General features: G+C 32.2%; 2 protein-coding genes across 2 annotated transcripts in view; both read right to left on the minus strand.

Annotated features, from left to right (window-relative positions):
* Positions 1-1,976: 1,976 nt before the first annotated feature.
* LOC149897818 (terminal nucleotidyltransferase 4B-like) overlaps positions 1,977-20,947 on the minus strand; it is a 150,527-nt gene continuing 131,556 nt past the window's right edge. Inside the window, exon 11 of the mRNA XM_090116420.1 lies at positions 1,977-2,021. The gene's annotated coding sequence lies outside the window, so the exon portion shown is untranslated. The remainder of the gene's footprint in view (positions 2,022-20,947) is intronic.
* LOC149897819 (gastric triacylglycerol lipase-like) lies at positions 12,517-13,902 on the minus strand. Its single transcript, XM_090116493.1, has one exon. The coding sequence runs from the start codon at positions 13,792-13,794 to the stop codon at positions 12,517-12,519; it is 1,278 nt and encodes a 425-aa protein (XP_089972619.1). The 5' UTR covers positions 13,795-13,902.

Raw genomic sequence — 20,947 nt, forward strand, 5'->3', positions numbered from 1 at the left:
GAATCGCAAAATGTGTTGGTAAGCGCATAACTCGAGAACGGCTGAACCGATTTCGATAATTCTTTTTGCACGCCTCATAAGCGAAGCGTTGAGGTGGGTACTACTGTCGCTTCGCGCAAAACATCTGATTTTTCAAACTTAAAATGTCTTTATGTATCATACATTGCACTTGTAAGATAATACATACACACACATATTAAGAAAAAACACTATTTTTAACGTTCATGATATTTTTGATGTCAATTTTGTTATTTAAACTAGTTAAAAAACAGTTTAAAAAAGTTCTGTCTTGGACGTCCGTGTGTCTGTATGTGCGGAATGCGGATCCTTTTTCTTGTTAACACGATAGCGACCGAAATACTTTACTAATCGAATCTTTTTTTTTCTCTTACGCTTGAGTATGCTCAGGAATAGAACCCTTTCATTTTTCAGGGTCTGATTCGATGTGGTTTAATTGTTATTAAATAAACAAAAAAAAACTCGGCTGTTTTTTTTTTTTTTTGAAGTGAATTTTTATATTTTTATTGAAATTGATTCCAGAAGATTACTGGGAACTTTAAAAATTCATTTTGTTACTTTTATTAGTAGGTACGATCCTTATGGGCCTGTTCAGTGCGACGCGGATGACCTACGCGGACGTCCGCGACGGACGGTAAAATGTATGAAACCTTACAGCGCGTTCAGAGCGACGCGGAGCTGTCCGCGTCGCGGAGAGCTATCCGCGCGCGGTCGAAATCGCTCCGCGCCGCTCCTCCGCGCCGCGGATGTCCGCGGGCGGACGGTGCCTGGTTCTAATGTATTTGTTCAGTGCTCGGCGGACAACAGTCACGCGGAGCGGATGTAAAGTACTGTCGTTGTCATGGCGGCTGCGTCAAATGTGCAAACCGAGAGGGTCAGTCGATCCCGATCCGCATCGCACTGAACGCCAAAATCATCCGCGACGGACGCAAAACCTAGTCCGCGTGCGGACGGTCCGCGTCGCACTGAATCGGGCTTATAAGTATTTTAGTGTATTCAACCAACTTAAAAAAGTGTGACTATTTTACAACAATTTGAATATGAATTGTATTATTGTATACAATATCGAAGCTTTTTAAGAAATGTATAAAATACTTTTTTAAGCATTATTATCATACATAATATTATGTTACCGGCAATATATTAAAACCGGCATTGTATGCAATTCTTAGTAAATGTATGTTATTCCGAGAAACAGTCGGAATGAAATAAATTAAATTCGTCACATTACCTACTTATATCTTTAAATCTGAACTTTTCCTAAGTAGCAAACACATTTGCAAATGTGGGTGGTTTTTGGGGTAGCTATTAACCAATATGAGGTCAAAACTAAAATCCAAGATGGCGCCGACGAAAATTTGAAATCTTTTCGTCATGGGTGTCATTTTCATGGTTTTTGGGGTAGCTATTAACGAATATGAGGTCAAAACTATAATCCAAGATGGCGCTGATGAAAATTTGACTTTTTTTCGTGATGGGTGTCATTTTCATGGTTTTTGGGGTAGCTATTAACGAATATGAGGTCAAAACTAAAATCCAAGATGGCGCCGACAAAAAATTTACATCTTTTCGTCATGGGTGTCATTTTCATGGTTTTTGGGGTAGCTATTAAACAATATGAGGTCAAAATTAAAATTCAAGATGGCGCCGACGAAAATTTTACACATTTTCGTCATGGGTGTCATTTTCATGGTTATTGGGGTAGCTATTAACCAATATGAGGTCAAAACTAAAATCCAAGATGGCGCCAACGAAAATTTTACATATTTTCGTCATGGGTGTCATTTTCATGGTTATTGGGGTATCTATTAACCAATATGAGGTCAAAACTAAAATTCAATATGGCGCCGACGAAAATTTTACATCTTTTTTCTCTTACGTTTGAGTATGCTCAGGAATAGAACCCTTTCATTTTTCAGGGTCTGATTCGATGTGGTTTAATTGTTATTAATAAATAATTATTAAAAAAAAATTATGAGGCGTGCACTTTTGGATTTTCCAAACTATTTTATTATATTCCTTGAAGTACGAGGATGGTTTTTATGTAGAGAAAACGTAAATATGTACCACGATTTATTACTGAAATGAATACGTATTTAGCCGAGTCGATTCCTGTGATGATTAAATCTTATATATAAAAATGAATCGCAAAATGTGTTGGTAAGCGCATAACTCGAGAACGGCTGAACCGATTTCGATAATTCTTTTTTTATTATATTCCTTGAAGTATGAGAATGGTTCTTATGTAGAGAAAACGTAAACATGTACCACGGGCGAAGCCGGGGCGGACCGCTAGTAATAAATAAATCAAATATACCGGTACTAACTAATAAAAATTCTATTTTAAGAATGTATTTGAGACTAGGTAGGTATTGGTTTTGTCTTGTTGTTGTTAATAAATGTTTCATAGTATTTATTACTGAAATGAATACGTATTTAGCCGAGTCGATTCCTGTGATGATTAAATTAGAAACTAGCAGTCCACCCCGGCTTCGCCCGTGGTACATATTTACGTTTTCTCTACATAAGAACCATCCTCGTACTTGAAGGAATATAATAAAAAAAGAATTAACGAAATCGGTTCAGCCGTTCTCAAGTTATGCGCTTACCAACACATTTTGGGATTCATTTTTTTATTATAGACTAGCGGTCCGCCCCGGCTTCACCCGTGGTACATATGAAAAATAGATGTTGGCCGATTCTCAGACTTACCCGATATGCACAGAAAATTTCATGAGAATCGGTCCACCCGTTTCGGAGGAGTAGGTATGCAGACTAACATTGTGACACGAGAATTTTATATATAAGAAGATAATAGTATAGATCTGTGGTATAGATTTAATGAACTGGCTGACTGAAGCTGGTTGATCAAAATTAATGAAACATGTTATTATGTGATGTTTAAACTCAAACTCAAACATTCATTTATTCAATTAGACTACTATTTAGTAGCACTTTCGAATCGTCATTACATAAGTATTTTTAACATTTACCACCGATTCGGAAAGCAGTATCTATGGAGAAGAATCGGCAAGAAACTCCATAGTTGCTCTTTTAAAATCATGTCAATATTACATAATATGTAACTTATATCTAACTACATAATATGCCAAAGAACTGTCCTGTGGTTTTTACGCGACAACCCTCCATGGGTCTTTATCGTCCATATATTCCTGAATACTGTAGTACGCTCTCTCATACATTTTTTATATAAGTTTTAAATTAAGAACTACTAAACTCTTTAATATTGTGAGGAATTCTATTATATAACGTATATCCTTGACCCATAAATGAATTTTTAACTTTAGCTAATCGGAAAAATGGCATTTAGTTTTATAGCATTCAAATGATTTTATTCTATTTAAAAAAATCTCAAAATATGATATTCAAGCAGGTTTAAAATTATATTCCTTTGTTAGCATCTAAAAGTTCGCTACCTATAGTCACAGGTTTCTCAAGATTAGTAATTACATAAATGATAAAACACAATAATATCATAACAATGAATGAGCCAATTTCGCAAGACTACGTTAATTAGACTGATATAATTAAATACACCTTGTTTGTTTGTTTGTACGCGGTAATTATTCTATTTAAGGAAACAATTGTGAGCCGTGTTGACACAGAATATTGAGAATTTTATTTATTCATTTAGTTGGGTATAATCATAGGGTATACCTAATATTATTATTAAGGTTTATTAAGAAAATAAGTTAGGCCTAATGTATATAGAATGCGAAAAAGCTTACGAACTAATTTCTAAAGATATGTGTAAACTGTAAAGTATATACCGCGACGACGCGGTTGGCGTAGTGGTAAAGTAACTGCCTACTGAGCCGACGGTCCCGGGTTCGATCCCCGGTCAGGGCAAATATTTGTGTGATGAACTCAATTATTTGTTCTTGGGTCTGGGTGTTATTATCTATATATGTATTTATTAAATATTATATTTATCGTCGCCTAGTACCTACAACACAAGCCTTAATTGAGCTTACTGTGGGACTAGGTTGATTTGTGTAATAATGTCCTATAATATTTATTTATTTATATATTATTATATCCTATATTTCATAGGTATCTTTTCAGGATTTTCGTTCAAAATTTTTGAAACAGTGAATTTCATACTTTTTGCTCTATATAATTAAATAAATAAATAAATATTTCGGGACAATTTTCACACACGGCACGATCTGATCCCATACTAAGCTTTCGCTTGTGTTATGGAAACCAGATGGCTGATAAACATACATATAGGTATAATTTTAAATAAATACTTATATAGATAATTAACACCCAGACACAGTACAAATATTTCATTTGTACTGTGTCTGGGTGTTAATTATCTCTGGGTGTTCATCACACAAATATTTGCCCCGGGTGGGAATCGAACCCACGACCTCTGGCTTGGAAGGCACGGCCACTACCAACCAAGCCAACCGGCCAGTCAATTCAATCAATTGCAAAAAGAAATTTAATTTCTTTTGTATTGTGTCTTCAACAACATTAATTATCTACTATCAATCAAAACCATTTGCGTTATAAAACATGCAATTAATTCAAATACATAAAAACATAGCTCTCGTTTCGGCACAGTCGGTTGATAATAATCTTATATCAAATACTATATGTAATTGCCAAGCATCACGTTTCCAAAATTGATCTCAAGACGAGTTTGAGCACGTGGCCACTGCATGTGATTTTAACAAATGTTATAGGAAAATACACAACATATTATTAATATTAATTATTTTTATTTTACGAATTAGGTTTGATGAATGGTTTCATTAGCTTGGTGGCAGGAAACTTAATCCATTTCGTTTTTCCATAATATAATGTCTTTGTACCTTCTTTCGTGAAAATAAACGTACATACAAAAAACGTACTGTATTTTTATAGTATTTTAATAAAGAGGCAAACGTATACTTTTTATAGAAAAGAGTGTGTGTGCCGAGCACATGACGTGTCAGAAGTGAAACTTCTTTCAAAATCATCGCCTTGCTCACATCACACCACATGACGTGATGATATTGCCATGACGCGACATAGAAATTAAACTGCCAACGCGCCTAAAGAAATTTGTATATAAGTAGAGTGATTTAAGAGGAAGGTTTTATTTATTTTATTTATTATGTTTTAGACAAAGCGGGCGAAACCGCGGGCGGAAAGCTAGTATACCAATATACCAATGTTTGGATCTTTATATTATATACACTAGCCGCTCCGCGCGGTTTCACCCCCGTGGCTCCTCTCCTATTGGTCGTAGCGTGATGATTTATAGCCTATAGCCTTCCTCGATAAATGAGCCATCTAACACCGAAAGAATTTTTCAAATCGTACCAGTAGTTCTCGAGATTAGCGCGTTCAAACAAACAAACAAACTCTTCAGCTTTATAATATTAATTATTAGTATAGATTAAATACGCGAATTTTTTTTGGTTCTAGAGGTTAATAATTTAAATATTTTTTAAAATATGTATCATAATCACATGTGCACATAATTATGCACATATTACAACTTGGTATACATAATTATGCACATATTACAACTTGATTTTCTTAAATTGGATGGCTTAAAATAAACTTTACCTGTTTGATATTTTATCATTGATTTTATAAGCTGATCAATCAAAACGCTTATAGTAATTCTTAAGTTTTATTTATTTTCATAAGTAATAATTATTATTCTTGTTGTCAGATAACTTTTAACAACATTTTTGGCACATCAAAACTAGTTTCGCCAACCGGTAGTTAAGCGGCGCGAGACGGCTAACAGTTTGACAAAAAATGGCAAATCTTATATATAAAAATGAATCGCAAAATGTGTTGGTAAGCGCATAACTCGAGAACGGCTGAACCGATTTCGATAATTCTTTTTTTATTATATATTCCTTGAAGTACGAGGATGGTTTTTATGTATAGAAAACGTAAATATGTACCACGGGCGAAGCCGGGGCGGACCGCTAGTTTATGAATAAAATTATTATTTATATGAATATTTTTAATTTAATGAGATTTTATCCAAGACAAGATACACAAAGAATTCAGCCAACCCATTAATTAATGTCAATATGAATTATGAATTTATATTAAATTATTTAATAAGTAGGTACTTAAATTTAGGCAGGTTATTATACTTATCTAGCTTTCCGCCCGCGGCTTCGCCCGCTCTGTCTAAAACATAATAAATTATATACTAAAACCTTCCTCTCGAATCACTCTATCTATTAAAAACGCATCAAAATCCGTTGCGTAGTTTTAAAGATTTAAGCATACATAGGGACATATGGACAGAGAGAGCGACTTTGTTTTATACTATGTAGAGATAATTACTTAAATTTAGTCAGGTAATTATACTTAATACTAAAAGTGTGATTTTAAACTTCTATAATCTATTGGCCTAAAATAATACCCAAAATTGCAGATATGGGCCCATACATACAAATACAAAATACAAAAAATACATTTTTTTATTGCTATTTAAATGTACACAGGAAAAAAACAATAATTTAATTTAAAATATTTTTCGTGCTCTACCGAGATTATACTATTATTAAGGACTTTAGGCGTTTTGAAACAAATTTATATAATTTTTACAAATTTTTCGCTTGCTAGATAAATATTTTTTGAATGGTATCGATTTGCTCACGATTACCTAATTTTAGTGTGTGATTTAAGTATTATGATGAGCAATTTTTATATTTTTTATTTACATAATATTCAGAATATTTAATAAGTTATCCCTGTATATAATTATCAACCCAATATAATAATTACCGACCACAAGAGCAAGGTAACAACTAACAAGGAATCACTGCCGCGAACCAAGTTCGCAGGTCAATGTACTTATAGAGGTCACTTGATAACTTACGCTTTAATTAGTTTCCTATCTAAACTAATATTATTGAGAGGAAATTTTTCGAATTTTTTATGTTTTTTTAACGATTTAACTCAAGATTTTATAATGCGATACATAAATGAAATCTATTAAAATATTTTTTTTTTAAATCTTATATATAAAAACTAGATTTCCGCCCGCGGCTTCGCCGGCGTTTGCAAAGGAAAACCCGCATAGTTCCCGTTCCCGTGAGATTTCCGGGATAAAAACTATCCTATATGTTAATCCAAATTACCCTCTATATGTGTGCTAAATTTCATTGTAATCGGTTCAGTAATTTTTACGTGAAAGAGTAACAAACATCCATACATCCATACATCCATACAAACTTTCGCCTTTATAATAGTATTAAGATGAATCGCAAAATGTGTTGGTAAGCGCATAACTCGAGAACGGCTGAACCGATTTCGATAATTCTTTTTTTATTATATTCCTTGAAGGATGGTTCTTATGTAGAGAAAACGTAAACATGTACCACGGGCGAAGCCGGGGCGGACCGCTAGTTTATAATATAATTTATTGTATTAATTACTGATATTCAATTTATTACAGATCTACCCAATAGGCAGCACTATTTCATGAGAATTGGTGCAGTCGTTTCTGAGGAGTATGAGACCTAACATGAGAATTTGATAAACTTATATAGAAAAGATTCTGTATCTTATAAAATTCTCGTGTCACAATGTTAGTCTGCATACTCCTCCGAAACGGGTGGACCGATTCTCATGAAATTTTCTGTGCATATCGGGTAAGTCTGAGAATCGGCCAACATCTATTTTTCATATGTACCACGGGCGAAGCCGGGGCGGACCGCTAGTAATCTTATAAAAAACCGATAGATATAATATTGAAATATATTGTCATGTAATTGAGGGGAGGAATACTTTACTACTAAACTATGTGGTTTAAATTATAATAACTAATACGAGTTGTTTTTGTTAGAAACGTAATTATTCATTTAAAGTAAACCTTGAACTAGACACAAGCCACGACTGTTAAATAATAAAGTGTTTATCGCATGTGTACATGAAATAACCACTAAATATTTAATTAGGCAATGAGAATTATATGAAAATATTAAGACTATATCTTCGTTATTGTAAGTTTTTCAAAATTTTACCTGTTGTCTATGCTAATCCGTGCGCCAAAGCTAAATTAAAAATGCAAATCGATTAAATTGAGGACTCCAACCCTTCACAGTCGATATACCGCACACACGCACTCAGCGTTATGCGAATTCATTTTTTCGAACTGCGAAGGAGTGGAATTCCCTTCCATCGTCGGTATTCCCGGACCTTTACTATCTGCAGACCTTCAAGTCTAGAGTCAATAGGCTTCTTCTAGGCAGACGTGCTCCTACATAGATCACATCACCGCTTTACATCGGACGGGAATCGGGATAGTGGTCAAATGCCTGCCTGTTAAGTATAAAAAAATAACAAACATAAAATATATTGATTTGGGACCTTTATGAAGTAACAATATATAAAATCTTGAATTGAGTCCAATCGAAGCGTGGAAAAAGGTGTGGAAATGTTTGATTATGTTTAATTATATTTGTTTATTTAAAAATCAATACTTATGTACATTTATTATTTATTTAAATAACTTCCGTATAATCCAGCAGTAGGTATAAACCTGTTAAGAAATAGATTAGTATGCATAAAATTAAATATGTACGTATTTCCTAATAATAATAATTATTATTAACAAAACCATCTCGTTATCACTATATGACTACTCAGGAAATTAAAACACATAAACATATTCTTCAAGACCTGTTATAGTTTGTTATTCGCAAGATATAGTTAACTCAAGTATTGAGTACTTATTTAATAAATTTTATCTTACCGGAAGCAAATAAATAGGCATATACATTAACGATAATTATTAATTGTTATCTATACTAATATTATTAATGTATTGTAAAGAGGAAAGATTTGATTGTTTGTTTGTCACGATTTATCTCCAAAACCAATTGTCCGATTCAAAAAATTCCATCACCATGAGAAAGCCTCGAACATTGTTGGCGCGTCATATTTTTTCTTCGGGGTCAATCCGGACGAAACAGATTAAGTATTTATTACCTAGGTATCCTTATAATATATATATTATATAAAAATTCTTTATTGACAATAGAATACAACATTTTTAAATGCTGAAGTCTCTGACTCCCAAACTAGGTAAAAACCTGTATGTCAGGAGTCAGCGCCCTCTTCCAAAGAATATTCAAGAAATGCCAATAAGAAAAATAAAAAAAATAAAAATGTATAACAAACAAAAAATAAAAGTAGAAATTGATTTTTTTCGGCATGCATGTGTGTGTTTTAGTGTTTAGGCCTTGAATGTGTGTGTGTATTTGTGTGTGTGTTGTGTGTATTTGTGTGTGTGTTGTGTGTATTTGTGTGTGTGTTGTGTGTATTTGTGTGTGTGTCTGTGTGTGTAACAGTAAGTTACGGCTACATATTGCACGCCTCATAAGCGAAGCGTTGAGGTGGGTACTACTGTCACTTCGCGCAAAACATCTGATTTTTCAAACTTAAAATGTCTTTATGTATCATACATTGCACTTGTAAGATAATACATACACACACATATTAAGAAAAAACACTATTTTTAACGTTCATGATATTTTTGATGTCATTTCTTTATTTAAACTAGTTAAAAAACAGTTTAAAAAAGTTCTGTCTTGGACGTCCGTGTGTCTGTATGTGCGGATCCTTTTTCTTGTTAACACGATAGCGACCGAAATACTTTACTAATCGAGTCTTTTTTTTTCTCTTACGCTTGAGTATGCTCAGGAATAGAACCCTTTCATTTTTCAGGGTCTGATTCGATGTGGTTTAATTGTTATTAAATAAACAAAAATAATAATTAATAAATATTTATTAAAAAAAAATTATGAGGCGTGCACTTTTGGATTTTCCAAATTATTTTTGTTATTATCCCTGTTGTTTTTTAGTTTTTGACGAGCAGATTACTACAAATTAATTTAACTTATAAAATACAAGCTTGTTTGAGCTAATCTACTGGTAGGTACATATTATATTAAACCCCAAACCTAAAAAAGTCGAAAATTAACATGTAGGTACGTAATATATGCAAATTTGTAGTAAAACGTTGTTATCGATTTATTCATTCGAACATTTTACAGCGATTGTGGTCCGTAAAAATCATTTAACTTCAATTATGTACATAAAATTCACATAACATTAACATTTTACATAAATAAATAGCTTTCTAGAATCCTAACTAAACTCGTTTTACTCCAAGTACATCAAACACCGCATTATCACAAGTACTTACCTACACGTAAGTATTTGAAGAAAGAAACCTGTGGCTGAAGTAGAGCACTGCAATATGTGAAAGAAAATTTGAAGCGCACGAAAGCCGCGGGAAAATGCTAGTCTAATACATATTATAAAGGCGAAAGTTTGTAAGGATGTATGGATGTATGGATGTATGGATGTATGGATGTATGGATGTATGGATGTATGGATGTTTGTTACTCTTTCACGTAAAAACTACTGAACCGATTACAATGAAATTTAGCACACATATAGAGGGTAACTTGGATTAACACATAGGATAGTTTTTATCCCGGAAATCCCATGGGAACGGGAACTATGCGGGTTTTCCTTTGCAAACGCGGGCGAAGCCGCGGGCGGAAATCTAGTATAATATAACACTCGAGTAAATCCAAAAAACTCTAGTTACTTGAGAGAAATGGCGTTAACAATACGATTCTAAAATAAATTGCATCGAACGGGTCTAAAAGGTCATCGCTTCGTTTATCCAACGTTGAAGTGTCAGCCTTTTTGAGTTCGAGAGCAAAAATAGAAAAATACCAAACAAAAATCTGCAATTTCTCTGCGCTTCAGAGGTTTATAAGTATTTTGGGAACGTGTTCACGTATGAACTAAATGGATTTGGCTCTACGATATTTTTTAACTCATGTTTTATGTTTTATGTTGTGGTTATATTTCAAAATTCAAAATTGTTTATTTGGAACAATAAAAACACACAATACAAAAACTTATTGAAACACGAATGATAAAATTTTTACGGTACGTTATAATTTTTAATATTTATATCTATAGAGATGCCTGTATGGAAAAATATTTAAAAATGCCCATACATACGTAGACACATATTATATTATGTCGATGCGACCATTTCATGAAGTCAGCAAATCTACGATATAGCCACGACATATTATACACAATGACAAAAGAAGAGAATAGAACTTCTCATTATACTTAAAAAGTCAAAACAGTTTAAAAAAATGTTAATACGTGAGAAATTAGAAGAATTATTAAGTTGCATTTTTTATAAAATATCATTACTGTAACTAAAGGAAGTTTCTGAAATTTTTCTAGTTCTCAGAATACGAGAAATCTTAAATAGGTACTGAGGAGCGAATGATTTTTCCTTACATTTTCTTGAAACAAATTTTTATAATTATTTGAACTAAAACTTTTCTGAATAATAGCATATTGATTACAATATACGCGGATATTAGTTACGTAATTATTATTTGAACCTTTATACAAGTCGTAATAAATAATTTTGCTTCAATACTAGCTTTCCGCCCGCGGCTTCGCCCGCGTTTTCAAAGAAAAACCCGTTCCCCAGGATTTCCTGGATAAAACCTATCCTATGTCCTTTCTCGGGTATCAAAATATCTCTATACCAAATTTCATGCAAATTGGTTAGTAGTTAAGGCGTGATTGAGTAACAGACAGACAGACAGAGTTACTTTCGCATTTATAATATTAAGTATGGATAGCTATATAATTATTGTAATACTGTGATACTACCATGATTAGTACCAATCAATACACATAATTGTTAAAGAAATTCAGATAATATCTACGCTAGAAAATATATTTAAAATATATAAAAAGACAACAAGGAAAAAAGGAAGAAAATAAAAATACTTATGTATATTTAAGTTCATTTATTTAATGCCTTCGGGGTTCGGGTCAATAATTTTTTTATTTGATCTAAACAACATACCTACATGATTTCAGTAATAACTAAACGTAAAATAATCAACTGATAACAAACGAATTTGCACTACTGCTTCATTGAATTGACTGATATTATAAAAAAATAATAAACATATTTTACTATCACAGTAAAACAATTTCTGATAAATGCATGAACAAATACAAACCGTTTTAAAATGTGTATGACGTAACCATTATAAAACGTACAAATCTTAAAGATACCAACATGAATATTCTCATTAATTCTACTAATATTACGATTTAATATTAACAAACAAATCCTATCATATCTAATAGGAAGTAAGATAAACCCTTACCTTACTAAGTATATTATAATATTCCAGTCACAAATGTTTAAAAATAATATTAAAAATTGAAATATTTCCCACTAGTTACATTCAAGGTATTCAAGACCACTGTCACATAAATGCATACAACATGATATATTTGCGATTTTCCCTCTCAAGCAAACAGGAAGTCTCACTTTAATAAATAAGGAAATGAAATATATTTAAAAACTTATTTTATTATCACAGATTCGTATCCTTACACTATACTAGAGCTATTATTGCATGTATAATTTAAAAAATATCACATAATATTAGATGAACTTGCATTTAGTTGTATCATCTGCAAATAATGATGAACAGTGGGAAAAATCAATTCATTTGTATACCGACTGTAGGTGTTGTCGAAATGATTCCACAAGGGATCCGCTACTTGTTTGACCTGAAGCACATTTGGCAAATTCTCCACCAACCACTTTATGTCTTTTGGGTCCACTAAATAGTCATTTTTTCCATACATAATCACCATGGGCACTGTGACACTGTTTAAATTATATTTAGGAGGTTCTTGACTTCCATATTTCTTTAAATTCTTCGCTTTACCATAGTCAAACTTTTGAAATTTATCAGTCATCATGCTCTGCCCGTACCTGGCCATGTTTCTAACGGACGTGCCCGCAGGAAAATGTCCAAACATGACTCTTAAAGTTTCATTCGATATAGAGCCAGGGTGAAAAGAATCGAATAAGCCTTCAGCGGTTCCGCACACTGGCTCTGATAAGGCACCGACTTGACATATAAATCCAAGCAGCTCTTGCCCTAACGCACCCTTTGCAAATACCTCCTGCAGACCAGTGGTGGTTAAAGCCGTTTCAAAAGTAGAAATTCCTGTACTAACTATTCTATAGATCACAGATTTGGTGTACGTCTGTCTCGCTGCTGGAGCCAATCCGATAAGAAGGTTCACTTTTTCACAATATCCAGGCCTCTCTGAACACATGACAAAAAACGTGCCAGAACCTTGAGAGTATCCAATGTAATTCAGCTTGTGGAGCCCCGTGTAATTAAGTACATAATCGACTGTAGCGGGAATGTCGTATAATCCAATTTCATCGACAGAGAAATCCCAAAATTGCGGGTGCTTATCCGGGTTGTAGTGTAAATGCCTGCGAGCGTAGTAGTTTCCCCGCTGGTTTCCAACCCACACGTCGTAGCAGGCATCAGCGAGGAGGTATGCCAGCCCCGCATTCGGTCCTGCATCAAGCCATGCGTCAGAACTCTGCAGCAGGCCATGCATGAGAATCACCGGTGGTTGTCTGATCCTCCCATGACAATTCCTCCCGCGCACAATCCGAAAGATCGTCAAAACATAATCGTCTTCAGTAATCACTGTATGCTCTTCAGATTTATACCCATATTTTCCCGCTAATTCAGTAAAATTAAGAAGACTATCTTTGGGATAACCTAGAGATCTCTTGGTATCGTTATTGAATGGCAAGAATTTAAATCGAACCACGTTACCGAGTATAACGGCGATGGATATTAGCAGCACGTTGACCGTAACGTTTGCTTTGGACGCCATCCTATCAACTGACGATATGACTCGTTTAAACTCATATAAAGGATCGAATCGTAAAATATACAAGTATATATATACTTACATAATTATGATAAAAGCGACGTATATTATGCTATAAAGACGGGCAAGGTCACGGTCCGATCGGAATTAATAGCAATTGTTTTTATAGTAGCTGTGTTTCTAGATTGAAAATTATATCTACTAAAAAGATAAAGATTTATCTGTATATATAATATTTTTGTATACTTCTTTATTCATAAAAAAAAATATCAAAATGAATTATTAAGGCTTATAATAATTTAGATACCTATTATTCTGTTTTCTGTTATTGAACTTGAAAATACGATGTAATATTCTAAACTGATATTGCGAAAAAGTAACACGACGAGATGGTAATTATAATTATTTATTAGCGTTTTAGTATTCCTAATAAATTTTCTTTTAATAATAACATATAATAATTTATTAGTTGAGTAATTTATTAACTCGTTAAAAACGAACTCTCATGTATTTTGTGTTCTTAGTTATACAGAATATCTCAAATAATTGTAAGTAAATATTTATTAAGTCTTGTATCTCAGTATATAAAGTAAATATCAAATTGTTTTTATAACATTTAATGTGATTTCACAGATCTATGAGGTACTTACTAGCTGTGCCTTGCGGTTTTACCCGCATCGTTCCGCGCGCTCCTATTGGTCTCAACGAGATGCCTATAACCTTCCTCGATAAATGGACTATCTAACAGTGAAATAATTTTTCAAATCGGACCGGCGTTTCTTGTGATAAGCGCGTTCAAACAAACTAACTCTTTAGCTCTATAATATACTAGCTGTGCCCCGTGGCCGCGGTTTCACCCGCATTTCTCTATCTCAACGTGTTGATATATACATATTATAAAAGCGCGTTCAAACAAACAAACTCCTCAGCTCTATTAGTCTATTTTCAGAGTCCTAAACTAAACTAGAACCTAGTTGTAACACTTAACCACTGCACCTCGTTTAAATTAGAACTATTACTTGTATCGATTTAATAATTTCCGCATTGTGTCAGTTAAAAAATAACAAAGTGGTTGTGTTGAAAGTTTTGGCCGTTATACAGTTTATTGGTAAATCGCATGCCTATTGGAATGTTTACGAAAATGTATCCAATTTTATTAAATAGATATTGTTATTACGTCAATACAGTTTTTGTACAATTTACGCGGTTTCTCTTGTTGATAGTTTGAAGTATGGGTAGAGGCTTGGAGTTAGAATGAAACACAACAGTTTAGTTATAATGAAGTATATGTAGCATTAATGTTATAATATTATATTATTAATGCTACATTTACTTCATATACTTCAAGTTTAGGTTAGCAGGTATTGGTCGAAAAACATTTATTGGTACCTATTCATTTTATCGCCACCTTTGAGTACTGTTGTGTTATATGTAAAATAAAGTTTTTGACATATTCCAATTTAAATTAATCAATTGACAAAAAAATAAACGCAAAAACAAACCTACACGATTTTATGTTAATAATTTAGTATTTATTTCAAGACTTTTAAATAAATATAAATGTACCTAAGTATAATAATTTTATGTACTTAATTGGAAGGATTTTTGTTTATAACAAAACCTAAAAATAACATCGGGCATTCTACAATTACCTTGAGAAATTATATAAATATTTTCCGTGGTAGTTCATAAAAATACGACTGGTTATACCAATATGTAATAATATCTTATATGTATTTTTTATTAAAATTATCGTATCAATTTATTAAATAAAATAACATTATATTTTTATTCTATGTATAAGCCCAGTCGGCTTTGTGCACATTTAAACCAAATATAAGTACCTACGTGTTTTTACCAATAGGCATAAAGTTTGATGTAAAAAAAAACAAAGATGTACAAAAATCTAGTACTGTAACTACATATCTACACGCAAAAACTATATTTTAAATTCACAAGGAAATAAGCCAAAATATACAATCTCAGTAAATACATATTTACCTACATATTATAAACTTCCTTATAAATATGGGCATATATATGCGCATCCCAAAAAGGTAAATCCTTAGCGAAGGTGAGGCCATTGCTCGTCCAAGTTCACGACCATATTGGATATACCTACGTATGTTCTGATTAATTGTTTTTTTGCCAATTTTGTAGTCAAATATCGAATTATTAAATATTTTTTTGTATAAGATGATTGATGTTCACATTGTTATGGTATTAACTATTAATGTGTTTAACATTCGGTTGTCTTTAGTCGTATTTTGTGTTTTATTTTTTTTAATTTGTATAATGTTGTGTGTTACGATACTTGTTTCTAAAGGTAAGAAATATAGAAAGAGTACTTCAAACTTCAACTAACAAAGCATTTTTTACGTTTTAACACCAATTATTGAATAGGTATAGCCTTTCTGAAAGTAAAATTTTCTTGGAAATATTTGTATTCTTATTTCCTACTTAAGACTTGATTGGACAAATTATTTCGAGATATTTCATAACAGCGTATTTATTTTTCTTATTTTACAACGTTTTTTATTCGGACAAAGTCGCTGGCATTTACAAGAATAGGAAGGCGAGTTACAAAAAAGAAAATCTTTGTCTTATAGGAAAAACACTCTACTTAAAATATCTCACGGAAGGCGAATATTTAAAAGAATATACTTAATTAAAAATTAGGTACTAAACCAGTTGTTGGTAAGTACATAAATATTTATTATATCCGCTTCATTAAAAACTATACATTTGTATGTCTTATAATTATAAGATTTAATGTGTATCTTTATAAACAAGATTTTAGCATATTTTAGCTTAACGAAGACATAAAAATACTTACACGAAAGTAATACTGAACTACACTAGTGATTAAAAATCTTTCTCTTCAAGAAGTTATCTATCAATTTTTTGTAAATTTTATGTGATTTTGTGCATTTTTTCTGTGTAACTGTGTGAAATGCGAGGTGAAAATATGTACATATATCTATTACTAATATTATAAGGCTGAAGAATTTGTGTGTGTTCAACGCGCTAATCTCGGGAACTACTGATCCGATTTGAAAAATTCTTTCGGAGCTAGATAGTCCATTTATCGAGGAAGGCTATCGGCTATATATCATCTCGCTGAGATCAACAGGAGCGGAGCACTGTGGGTAAAACCGCGGAGCACAGCTAGTTTTATGATAATGATTTTCTAGAATATTCTTATTAGTTGTTAATGGCTCTTGTAAAGCCGCTCTATCACAATAGTAACTCCGTTTAAGGAAACCGCCGATGTGTATAAACATAATTTAAATTACAATAATTACTATCATTTCATTATTGAAAATGTTTTTTCACATTTTGGTATGTATGTCCCAATGTATGCTTAAATCATTAGAACTAGGCAGCGGATTTGATAAAGTCTTCTTATAAAGGAGTCATTCTAGAGGAAGGTTTATTATAATTAATTTTGTTTTAAACGAAGCCGTCCAAGCCGTGAATGGAAAACTAGTTGTTAGATATTAATATTTAAAAAATAATGTTTATGGTAGAATTGTAAATACAATTTAGATTAGATATCAATTTGGTTTAGCTTCGAGCTAAATTTGATATGGCAAATGGTGATGTCATATAAAATCCACATAAAGTGATTCAGTTTTATGGTCATAGTCGATATCAATCATCTATTTAATAAAGCGAATGTCGAGGTTACCAATTCATCGATTGGATTGTATGGAAAAGATTATTTGTATGTTTGTAGAGGTTAATCTTTGGAACGGAAGAGCCGATTATGAGAATTCTTTTAAAAGTTTACTAGGTACCTTTTGATCTGGGTAGTTAGTACATCTTTATAATATTTTTTACTTTATAATTGAATAAGAAAAATTATATTTCTAAATATTATAAAGTATTAAATTTCGAAACTAATCTTTAACCTAGGGTACAAGTCGACGCACGGTCTAGTCTAGATTGGTCACCACGCCCCGTCAATTTATTTTCATTCACAATGCCGGTATGAAAATATATTATACCTATGTTTGTTATTTGGTTTTCGTCAAGGAGGAATGATTTGATTTTATGTTTGTTTGTTATGATATAACAAATAATTGCTTGGTATTTTTTTTTTTACAGTAAATACTACATCTTTGCAGACAAGCATGGATTATATTTTTGAAGTTAAACTTATTTAATCGCGTTGATAAATTTTTGGTATAGGAAAATCTGTCGGCCTAGCACTCTCGAAAAACGCAGCAGTTATTTACTGCTCACTATTTTCCCGTTCAGTGCGAACAAAACGAACAAACAGTTAGAAAAGAAGAAAGAAAGTTATTTTTATATTAAATACTTTGTTTTGGAACATTTTTTCTTATTATTTGCAAAAATAAATGTATTCCCGTTCTTCCTTTACTCTTACGAAGAGCTATAACTTACCTATAGGCTATATACGAATTTCTTTTAATCCTGCAAAAAAGCTGATCTTGACTCCAAAGCCACAAGCAGCAGGGATCGTTTTATACGCATTTACGGCACTTGCCCAATTACTTTGCTTTTATATCTTTTTTATATCTGAGATAGGGACTCGGATACACCCTCGTGTGGAATGTTCTGGTTTATTTCTGTAGAATTTATATCTGCGAGTAATTGTATGATTGTCCTAGCAAAACACATACTTGCCCGCACACGTAAAAAGCGAAACTGCGAGTTGCAACTAGTAGGTTAGTTTACATATAGATACAGTTATTAAAAAAAAATTGTAAAACATTAACACCTCAAAGTGTTTATGTTAAATAAAGTATGACGTGAAATAGCTCGTTTACATATAAAATAATTTGGAAAATCCAAAAGTGCACGCCTCAATTTTTTTTAATAAATATTTATTAATTATTATTTTTGTTTATTTAATAACAATTAAACCACATCGAATCAGACCCTGAAAAATGAAAGGGTTCTATTCCTGAGCATACTCAAGCGTAAGAGAAAAAAAAAGACTCGATTAGTAAAGTATTTCGGTCGCTATCGTGTTAACAAGAAAAAGGATCCGCACATACAGACACACGGACGTCCAAGACAGAACTTTTTTAAACTGTTTTTTAACTAGTTTAAATAACAAAAATGACATCAAAAATATCATGAACGTTAAAAATAGTGCTTTTTCTTAATATGTGTGTGTATGTATTATCTTACAAGTGCAATGTATGATACATAAAGACATTTTAAGTTTGAAAAATCAGATGTTTTGCGCGAAGTGACAGTAGTACCCACCTCAACGCTTCGCTTATGAGGCGTGCAAAAAACTTCGTAGGGGATTAATTTTCCAATTATCACGAATTTACGCTACAATACATGCATACTAAAACCATAACCTCTTTCCGCAGTCGGTTAATAAGGTGATACTTAAAGTCCCAGTCAACTCGAACAGAAATCTTGCAAATTAATATTTTTATATTGCCTCGTAAAGGTAAGAGCTTTTACGTACGCGTGTCGCGTAACGCGGCTTAGAGCACGGCTGACTAAATTAACTTTTTAAGGTTCTTTTCATATGATTTTTAAAACCTTCAAAACCTAGTCTTTATTGTCCATTTATGTGCGTATGTAAAAGCATAATAAAATTTGGGGTTAACGATTTTTTATAATAAATCGTATATATCTTTTTAACAATATTTATTCCCCTTTTTAGGCAGAAGGCCTTAATCATGAAGCTACTATTATACTATTTATGACGGGATTTTCGCTGATGTGAGTGAGCACATGAGAGCGGTAATTTAGACCACTTTTATGAAAAAAATAATCTAGATCATACATTCAAATAAATGGAGAAAGGCGAGGTAGTAGAACATGAACTTCTTATTTCATTTATATAAAATATTTCTTCAGATAAGCAAAGATATTCTTGGGAAGAATAAATTTAACTAGTATTAAATATTAACTCAGCATGAATCAAAGCAAATAAAACTTTATCCTCCCAGACATAGAATCCAATATTCATCACTGCATCAATTAGTTTCAACTGCAAGAAGATTTAAGCTCTCCCACCCAGATAGTACGTATCAATTTGAAATACAGGCACACGGTAATAATCCTTAGCTGTACAGAGATAAGGGTCATGCTCGAGTGTCGTGTTAAGTTCAAGTAATTTATTTAGGGGTGGATTCGTGTTAATACAGATTAGGGATACATTAAGACTGTGTGTTATATGGAATCCACCTAAGCCTTCTGTTTCATGCTCATTTAGAATGTTCACTATTTGGATAGATCTTATATATAAAATTCTCGTGTCACAATGTTAGTCTGCATACTCCTCCGAAACGGGTGGACCGATTCTCATGAAATTTTCTGTGCATATCGGGTAAGTCTGAGAATCGGCCAACATCTATTTTTCATATGTACCACGGGCGAAGCCGGGGCGGACCGCTAGTAAATTAATAAAATTCTGTGTGTCGGCAAATCTAAACGGATTACGCTGTGTTCAAATATAAATATATTTTATTTTATGGAAGTTATTTTATTTGAGAAGATTTAGAAACCGTCTATTAATTAATTCTATTGAGATATCAGATAATATTTCATAGTAGATTTATAATTAAATAAATATTATAGTAATTTTTTTGTATTATTTTCAACATAATGTATTCAAAATATGTGGTTACAAATAAGAACATTTTCGTCGTAAATTTTTCTAAGTAATAAAGTCAAACAAAATTCTATATATTTTTCTTGCAATTCATGTATATTGAGTGTTGTTATTATTTTAAAATCACGCAAATTTAAAACAAAAACTACAGTTTTTGTTTAACATATTATAATTTAAATTACAAGCGAATTTTTTTCCGAAGTTACACGTACATGCGTCAATTAGCCATAGAAAAAATACTACTTGAAATAAGAAAATCGTGTTTTCTATGTATAAAAGCGTGATATACCTACGATGTTTAATTGTATGTATGAATGTTTTTAAAAGCAAATAATATTATTGTAATTTGATTGACTTTCTTCTCTACACATGGTCCATTTGACATTTTTTTAAGTTTATCTTTAAATTTCCCTAAATTCCAAATTGTTAGGAATTAAGGATACCTAATACCTATTTTTTATTTCTTTATTATGGATATAATACCCGTATTTATACAATAATTAATATCGGTAGAGCAGACCAGCCGCGGCTACTTTCTTTAATTTT

This window comes from Colias eurytheme, chromosome 25 (genome assembly GCF_061535395.1).
Source record: "Colias eurytheme isolate Ceu_HAF_F1 chromosome 25, ilColEury1 Martin Lab GWU primary, whole genome shotgun sequence".
Taxonomy (NCBI): Eukaryota; Metazoa; Arthropoda; class Insecta; order Lepidoptera; family Pieridae; genus Colias; species Colias eurytheme.